Raw genomic sequence first — 9,362 nt, 5'->3', positions numbered from 1 at the left:
AGCCTCAGCGCTGACAGCACTGGGCTATCACGCAGAGTGCATGCGCTGTGCTGTGTGTTTGTATGTTCAGGCGGCGATACGACTGTTTGGCAGCGGGCAGTATTCTGTTGAAGCATCTTCTACAGGTTCAGGCAAGGCCTAAGCAGAGAACGTAAGCTAGCAAAGCTCAACAGATTTCTCGTCGCTTCTCGGGCGCTCGAAGTCGACTAGGCTGACAGAGAGCAGTTGTGGAAGCCATGCAGCAATTGCTGTTGCGCTTATGCTGACAATTTAGTGACTAATACATTAGCAGAGCAAATATCCAGAGGCAAATCACTTGACTCGAGGGAGCCATTAAGTAACTCTCTGCCCGCAGCGCAACTGAACTGCTGACGAGAAGAAGCACGTTGATCTCCACGACGCAGCAGCAGAATCGGGATCTGCGGAGCCGTTGACAACGATGATCCGCCAGGGAAACAGGTGTTGGGCGGCAGCAGGCGGCGAAGACAGCCAAGCCAGGTCCAGCTCACAGGGCACCGCGGTGGTGGATAATAAATAGCACTGAGCTGGGAGCTTGCGATTGTCCGCCGACCGCCGCCAGCGCCCGCCACGGCACCCGCTGCACGGCGACGGAGCGGTCGACAAGGCCTTTGTCTGCCAGACAGACCCCTGCCAGACCAGACCAGACACTGCAAGTGCCAGAGCGCTCTCTTTGCTGGCATCCGGCCGCGATATCACTTCAAGTGGCGTGTAATTATATTCAGGGGGCAGCTCGCCACATGCCCTAATGCTTGCCTCTGGCTGCGATTATTTATGTGACGAAGCAGTGCCCGGTCGGTGGACTGCCCTCCAGATATCCAGACTCCATAGCTTTTAGACCCCTTCCACTCGATATCAGTCCGCCAGATAATCCTTCCAGCTCCGTCGTAGATCAACCAGGCAGCAAAACCGACGTCTGCTACTGCGTTCGCGCTTTGTTCAGCTGCGCCCAGATAGGAACTACAAACCCCGCAATCGCGCCCTAACCGCGACCTGGGCGAGCCTGACCTTCGTCAACGAATTCGCTTGAAGCCGATACCGTCGGCCCGCTCTCCTTCTTCCTCTCGACTCTTCTCCGACTGCCTCTCTTCCTTCCTCCTGCTCGCCGCTTCACCTCCCGTCTGCTCCGTTTGCTGCTGCTGCTGCAAGATCAGTCTTCTTGCCTCTCTCCCCCCTTTCCCTCCGCTCATGTCCTCGCCGGCGCTATTTCCCTCCGCCGGTCTCAGGCTGGCGCCAACCGCAGCGGCCTCGCGGCCCGCTACCCAGGTCTTCCACCTCAAGCTCTCCGAATCTGCCCTCGAGGATGTGCTCCGCGCTGCCGAGCACGACCCTTCCTCTCTCAAGCTTCTTCTTGGCGACAATCCCGTAAGTCTCCTTCTACAGTCTTCCTGCGAACGTCGGCTATGCTGCCGTCAGACGTGCGTACCCATTTGATACTAATCATGGCCCGTCTGCAGTCTATCCGCATAGCGGGCCACCTGCACTCGCTCTCGACCGTCCCCGAGCAGTCTCTTGTCGATATCTACGCCGGATCAAAGGATTCTGCAAAGTACGTCGGCAAGCTCTCGCACAGACTCGCCGTCGACAACCAATCTCTAGACTCTTCTCGGATCAAGTCCAGTGTGCGCGAGAAGGACTCTCTGAGGTACATGACTCCCATCGACTTTCCTCCGTCACTTCCACCCCCCTCCTTCCCGCCAACCTTCTATTATTTTTGAAGACCATGTATAACTAACAGCAACAGAACAACGCTGCTTGATCCTGCCCCCTCTCGCGCCTCCTCGCGCGCCCTCTCCTCTTCGCCACGAATAACGCCGGCCTCGCCGCACCTTCCCAGCTCACTTCATGTCGCTGCCAAAAGCCGCCCAACGCTCGCCCCCTCCTCTCCTCGCAACTCCCTCCGTTCTCTCGCCACTCGTCTTACACATTTCCTTGCTCTCTCGGCGTCTGCCTCGCCAAATCAACTCGCCGCTCGTACCAAGGCGCCGCTGGAGGATATCAAAGCCCTCTTAGCAGAATACGCTGTGCCTATCGGCGATGCTTCGACTGACGACTGTCAATACACTCTGACTGACGCAGCCTACCGAGACATAATTCGGCCATGGGAGTGGCGTGCCTACAGTCCGGCAGAGCGGACAAAGGCAATCGGGCGGGCCGAGGAAGCCTATGAGCGATTACAGATCCCAAAAGACGATCCGGTGTGGTTGAATCTGGTAGAACCTGCGCTGCGGAATTCTGGCGAGTCCGAAGATAGCGTGCCAGTCCTGAAGCTCGACGATCTCCCTGCTCCTCCACCGGCGACTGCGCCTGCGCCTTTGCCTCTGTCATCATCCTCTGCGGCAAAGGACGTGCCTGTCAAGCGCGCCGGTGGTGCGATTCTGAAAACAAAAATGCCGCCGACAAAGAAAGTGAAGGAAGATCCGGCGGCCACAAAGAAAGAACCGAACAAGGCCTCGACAAAGACAAAATCCCGACCGCTCAAGCGCGAGCGGGAAGAAAGCGGGACTTCTTCCGAGTCCGATGTCGACCTCATGTCGCGCCGAAAGCCGGAAGTTACAAAGAAAAGAAAAGCAGCGCCTGACACAACAGCATCAGCGACCGCGACACCGACGCAGTCAGCGTCAGAACCTATGCAGCGGTCAAGATCCGAAAGCACGTCTTCGTCTGGTACAAAGTCTCCTCGCAAGCCATCACCTTTGGGCGCCTCGCCGCCAATCACGGCCGCAGATCTGGCTGAGCCCAAGTCTCTTTCGCGACAAGTTGATAACTACGATGAGTACGAACTGAGGAAAATGGCAAGGAGATTCAAGACTCTTTATGAAGAGTACAGGAGGCTTTATCAGGAAGTCAAGCAGTACGAAAGTATTAAGGACGGCACGGCCAAGAAGCAGCAACAGCAGCACATGTCGCTCTCTATAGGGAACGAACATCAATATCTGGCCAAACGAGATCGATTGCTCAAACTGCACCACAAATTGGAAGACTGGAAGACAACCCTGTGGCGCGCTGCTCCTCGGTTTATGTAACCCATCTCCACCAATGCTTTTTTTCTTGATCTCTTCATTTGATCTCGGCTTTTCCTTTTTAAGATTTATTTTTGCATCACTTGGTATGGTTTGAAAACACAGCGGGCAAAAGAAAACAAGCAGGACCCGCAACACTAAACAGTAATACATCAAGCGGAGCGCCGGAGCTCCGCCCCAAAAATCATTTTGTCTGCACTACAATCTACAATATCTTGGGCTCACTTAACTTTTCTTTCGAATTTCCTCTTTTATTCTTGATCTCTTATGAATTAATGACTCGTTTAATCTTGGTTTCTTTTCTTTCTATTAACATCTGTCGCCGATCTCTATCCAGCAGTCTGCGATCTGAAGGTTCTTTGTGTTTCGCTATCGGTATACGAGCAAAAGAAGATTTTTTTGACCTGAAACAATTTACGAACACTTCTACATCCTCTTTCTTTGCATTTCTTTTCTATTTCTGTTTTCACATACTTGGCTTATCGGGAGCAAGGTTAATAGTTTCTGTTTCTTTGATTTATTATGTTTATGCAATGAATTTGCGCCGGAAAAATCTGGTTTTACTAAACATTCGCTCATACTTCCCGTTACTTCTCTACGACTAGTCATACTGTTATTATATCTAAGGCGTATTTCCATTGCCCGGAGACTCTTTTATATAATATTGCACAGAGTAGCAATAACAAAGACAAAGGCAAAATGCGGTTTGCAGATGCGAATAGATCGCCCTTCCGAGCGTGGTGGGCGGACCTCACCTCGCGTCCAAGCGCCCAAATTTACATGCCCGCCGCAAAAACTTACTCGTACGGAAAGCGGGAAAAGGTGCGTTATTTCTTGCCCGCTAGAAACTTGGGTAAAATTACTGTCCTGAAATATAAAATGTTCCTTTCAGTTATTTCCCAGCACATTTCCCTTCTTTTGTTTTTAAATGCAACTCCGCCTTGAATCTCCCTCGCCGTATCGCTATCAATAAAAGAATCTGGGCCAGGGCTAATCACCACAAGGGACTGATAACAAATCACATCGGGTTAGGGTAAATGCAAAGCGAGACTCGTGATTCGTAATTCGTCTATGCAGTCTTAGCGAGAGCGGTGCCAAAACTCTGTTACCAGGGCTGCCTCTACGCGAGAAGGAGCCCCCTGTTGAGGAGTTCCCGCGCTCTTTATGAGACGGACGGTGTTGTTGTTGGAAAGGGTGTGTTTGTGGATGTGATGAGAGGCTCTTAGTAAATATATCAATTGTTTTGACAGCAATTTCGCGCGAAACAGAGATAGTCAAGTCACAGATCTTTGAGTTCTCCCACACCTACGCAATAACCTAAAATAGCCAGAAAGCGCGAAAGGCAAAAAGAAAACGTGATATGTTCACGCACACAGACACAGACACACATAAGCACAAACAAAAAAAGTCGACCTGTCGAAATGCGCTTCTCTTGTGATGAGCGCGAGCAAGTCTCGATTTTACCCGTGGGTTTGAGCGGCTGGGAGAGGGGGTGGGGGTATGCGCTGATGTAGTTTCCTTGGAATTCTGTCATTATTATTAAGCACCGCGTCGAGAGGAAGGCGGTGGCAACACATAGCCTAGCATGGCATGGCATAGCATGACATAGGCATGTCGCATGCATGTGCCCCTTGTGCGGTTCACATTTCGAATATCCTGCGATTTTGCGAGGCAAAAAAACGAAGCGCGTCATGCAGAGTTTGCACATATAGCCAGCGAACTAGACGCAACAGAGCTAGTTTGTCGAGTCTCTTGCTCATCATTTCTATCCTGCTTTTTCTTCCTGGCGCAAAAGACTCGTTAGCCTCGGTGGTCATGGAATAGCCACGTATCGGGAGTACCATCCCGCCCGATCCATTTCCCCCGACATCGCATCGCCGGAGAAGCAAGCCAAGCGTGGCGGTGAAGCAGAGAAGCTATACTATTACTCTATTTTTTCTTTTTTGGAAGGAAAACTGAAATCACTTATTTTAGAGCACTATTTGTGGTCTGGAAAGAAGAGGCACCGCTGACTTTTTAGACTGTTTTCGAGTTTGCGAATTATAAACGGAGATTTCTTTCCGACTTGCAAACAAAACCAGACCGTTAAAATAAATGGTTACTTCAAATAACTCAGTTTTATATCTGATCGCCTTACTCAATCATACAAAAACCAAGACCACAGACAAACAAAGACGGGCGATAACGAGTCCCGAGACAGTCAGCCCGCCTCGGCGTCCTACTCCGGTACGTGCGACAGGTCGCCTACGCAGCACCTACATAATTATTCGCGGGTATGCATGCGCCCGTCCAGCCATCCAGTCAAAGCATCAGCCCAGCAGCCGCCGATCAGCAAATCAGAAGCGACGGCGGCAGCAGCAGCAGCAGAGAGCGAAGCAGGCTTGCAGAAAGCTAAAACCCGAAACCGGCTCGGTTGGTTGAGAGACAAGGCTGCGAAGTTTGCGGATGTTGCGAGGTTGTGAAGAGGATTTACCTTGATATTTGGAGGGGTGGTTAGGACGCTTGTTTGTGTTTTACAAAAGCAGTGAAATGGGATGAAAAAGCTGGTGAGTTCGGTAACCTTTGCACTTGACGGATGAGTAGAATGTACGTTACGATCATAGGTAGAGCCGAGCTCAGCAAGTTTCTGTATCTGCGAATTACTCGGGACGAGGGAGACGTATCCTGATATGAATATCTCAGTTTTACAACTTTAGGCTAGTACTATCTAGAATAACAATCACAGGTCTCTCAGAATCATAAAAAACGTGATGAATTCAGGCGGGCTGCGCGGTATAGTCGTACGATCACTCGACTATAAGCGCGCGAAACCGTGATAAGACTCCCGCGTATGTATTCAGATGAATATCAGGATATAGAAACGGTAGTAAAAGCGATCTAACTAGCCTCATTGATCAGCTTTATCATCAGATTTCATGTTATCATCAGATTTCATCTCTCGAGAAGATTGGAAAATAGAGCGAGAAACATGATCGATGTCGAAATATAGACCGGACAGCGTATCAGAGTCTTTAGGACCCGTCAGCAGGGATTCAAGTCATGCAGATACTAAGATTACCCTAAGTCACGCGAAGGTCGTGCGAAATTTCTATACAAGGTCTGATCGCGTTTTTCTTTCGCTAAACAGTAACTAGCTAGAACGAGAATAGCAGAGATCGGGCGAGCAAAGCAACTTTGACAGTTTTGACGAAATTCGACGATAGAGTGAAGAGGAACTTTTGAGAAGTTGACGAATTGACGAAGGTGACAGATGTGAGAAGTACTATCGTCGCTAGACGAAGACGTCCGATACTGAGTTGTTTTTCGGTTATCTGTTCGCTTTGCTTGCTGGTGGCTAATGAGAGACAATATAAAGAGTTTAAGCAAGTTCTCATCGAGACATTACCAATTAATCAGATCAACGATATTTATACAACCAGCAAATACCACGAAAAGACCAAAATGACACAGAACCGCGCAGGAACAGAGACATACATCTACCCCAGCAATCTCTTCAGTACGGGACACCTTCCCTCACAGAAGTGATCGCCGACAAAGCTGAAGACCGTAGACTAATTCGGGTAAAGTGCCACGGCAGGCCCCGTGGAAGACAGACTAACCAGAAAATGTGCCGTGGGTTGAAGCAGGACGGACGGCCGGACAGGCTAGATGCAGAATTTAGCCTTGTACGTTTGCATAACTCGTTGCGTTGCTGGGGTTCGGCCGAGAGATGATGAGAGTTGGTAAGCGTATGTCTGCTGAGCACTAAGGATTTGATACATCCCGCTCTCGTCGCTGGTAGCGAAGGAGAACGTCGTTTGCGGAAAATTGAGCGACCGGATGAACGCGATGATAATAATCATAGAACGGCTAGGTGTCTTAAGTAATCTCAAAATAGAAGACCAACAACAAAACTCCATACTTACTGGAGAAACAACCCAATCTCGACTCTGTAGTGAGACCTGGCCGCGCCAGTCAAGAGCGGGCGAAATCCCCGCCGGATGAGTCGAGCATTAGGCTGTGCATATATCGAAGACGTATTATCCTCGACATTTGCCGGGGACGCAGTTACTCGTACGTTCTCACGCTCAAAGTCGAAAGGCGTACAAGATTGTCGCATGCTGCATTCTTTCGAACGGGCGGTGGTGAGAAAACAAGTATACCCGCTGTGGTATTTCACGACATTGCCAGTTGGCTCAAAACCAGGATCAAGAATTCTGCTAGCAACTTACAAATCGCTAGTATACTCACGCTACACCTGTATCTTAAGTATCGAAACAAGAAATCGCTCGCGTTAGTCAAAGTCCCGACATTTAGGTTACCGACGAAACTTCTCGCGTGATTTCGCAAACACGGAAGCTAAAATAAACGAGGAAGCCATCCCTAACGTTTCCCCTCGGTTTTCGACGCCAGCGGAATTCAAGGTAAAATGTTTCAGATTGCGAGGTGAGACCTCTCGGCTAAAAATAAGAGCAGACGGCCGGAGTTGCTTCCCTTGGTGGGTCCCTTGGTGGGCAATGGATATGTAGCGCACACCGAGCAGGCAGCGAGTACGCGGTTTGTTAGTAGTTCAACATGGCAAATAGACTTAGCTTGGAGAGCAAGCACGATTTAGCAAAGTACGGGCATCAGCAACCCTTCAAATGTTCATACCCAAGGACAAGAAATTTGCAAAGTTCGAGACCTCCAAACAATAAATAAATTAGCCGAGAAAGAGATGCGCGTCAGACGCAGCAGCATCACATGTGCTTCTATGCGTAAGAAAGATCGCGAAAAAGAAGCCCACGCGAGGATTCAGAAAGCCCATTCAGTGAGGTTAATACGTAGAGTGAGCAAATGTCTCTATCATTCTGGCTCCCGTGTGCCTTGACCTCCGCAAGAAATCCACTAAGTGCTGCTGATTGAAATAGTCCCCAAAAATCACACTTTAACCCACCTTGGAAATTATCACGTGATTGGGGGACTTGGGCTCCCCTCGATCAACTGATGTCAAATGCGAGAACTGACTTGAGGTCGGGATAGTGCGGACAGGCTGTCTATGATGTCTGGCTTTGCTGGTTGTGTCTTTCTTTACTGACTATCAATCAGCTATTTCAATTTTTTTTCATACTCGAGATGCATCGTCCTGTTCGACACTTAAGGTTGGTTTACAACCGCACCCCCCCATACTATCCGCATAATCTCAATCTCTCACCGACGACAAACACGTCTATTTGCCACCAATGACATTCGCTCACTAATACGCTGCTCATGATTCGAACACCGACCGAATCAAAATTAGCGAGAGCCGTAACATGGCCAAGGCGTATCAAGTGCCCAAATCCGATAGACTTCTAGAAGTCGGGCGTGGCCCGTGGTGGAACACCTTTGCTGTTAAGATTTTATGATTCTATTTCGCTTCGGAGTAGGCATCGAAGCACTTGACGGGATGATATGAGCTCAGTAATTGAACTTTTTGGAAGTGCATGCCATAGCTGAGACGTTACAGCTGGAAGCGTTGTGCTGACTGCCGTTTACGCGCTGATGTCGATTTTGACCAACAACGTATATTACGCAGCGCGATCTCCCAGGACTGCTATTAATTAATGCACGAAGTCGCTTCAATCTGATTATCGACAGTCCAAGATTCCAGATTCGCTATACCTCGGAAAGACGGCAGATTAACGTGAGGTGGTTTTGGAGATAAAGGCGATATGGCGAAGGCAGACAACACTGCTCATCGGTTGTATCCCACCTTATCAGTTGCCGACTATTGACCAATTTTCAAGTGCTATTTTAGTTCTCGCGTCATAAAGTCCTCCTAAACGTGTCTAGTTTCTCTAAGGGATTATTCTGAAGACATTGGAAACCACTACATTGGCCAAATTCGCGCTGAGGTGCACCGTCGTGCCCTGCTAGCCAAGTCGAGCGCGTCTATCAATTAATCCGATCGCTGCCGTCTCTCACTCTTGCTTCCCACCATTCTGATTAGATCAGCACATTACCCTCACGCTTATGCTTCAAAAGCGCATTGCGATCATTGCAAACTGCGCTCTCTCTCATCTCTGATACTCATTCTTGTGTAAGGCTTCCTGGGCGGTATATAGAGCGATGAACGACCACGTGACTAGACGAGCAGCAGAATCGGCAAAATCACGATATCGTCTTTACGTGCCTGTTTCGCGCTCAATTGCTAGTTCAAAGTCTTTATATAGCTTCTGAATTCATATCTAAAACCTTTCCAGCAAACACCGCTCTGTCGTAGCTCGAAATCAGTCCATGAAAGGCAAAACCAATATATATCACGTGATGCACAAAGGTTAGGATTATATTGGACTAAGCGCACTAATTTGCGTATCAAAT

At 49.2% G+C, this 9,362-nt stretch overlaps 1 protein-coding gene across 1 annotated transcript; it reads left to right on the top strand.

The window, feature by feature from the left end:
• The first annotated feature begins 954 nt into the window (after positions 1-954).
• Positions 955-3,180, top strand: BZA70DRAFT_197860 (uncharacterized protein). The gene is made up of 3 exons (XM_064910094.1): positions 955-1,383; positions 1,476-1,663; positions 1,763-3,180. The coding sequence occupies exons 1-3, from the start codon at positions 1,207-1,209 to the stop codon at positions 3,042-3,044; spliced, it is 1,647 nt and encodes a 548-aa protein (XP_064767032.1). The 5' UTR covers positions 955-1,206; the 3' UTR covers positions 3,045-3,180.
• The last annotated feature ends 6,182 nt before the right edge of the window (positions 3,181-9,362 follow it).

Source organism: Myxozyma melibiosi (assembly GCF_037950935.1).
Source record: "Myxozyma melibiosi strain Phaff 52-87 chromosome Unknown BZA70scaffold_9, whole genome shotgun sequence".
Taxonomy (NCBI): domain Eukaryota; kingdom Fungi; phylum Ascomycota; class Lipomycetes; order Lipomycetales; family Lipomycetaceae; genus Myxozyma; species Myxozyma melibiosi.
The sequence above is the reverse complement of the archived record's forward strand: the minus strand, read 5'-3'. Positions and strand labels throughout refer to the sequence as shown.

Excerpts from the sequence above, each read along its gene's own strand:
- BZA70DRAFT_197860 (XM_064910094.1), top strand. The coding sequence starts at position 1,207 with ATGTCCTCGCCGGCGCTATTTCCCTCCGCCGGTCTCAGGCTGGCGCCA. Across the intron at positions 1,384-1,475 it reads TTCTTCTTGGCGACAATCCC|TCTATCCGCATAGCGGGCCA; the intron begins GTAAGTCTCCTT and ends GCCCGTCTGCAG. Across the intron at positions 1,664-1,762 it reads CGCGAGAAGGACTCTCTGAG|AACAACGCTGCTTGATCCTG; the intron begins GTACATGACTCC and ends TAACAGCAACAG.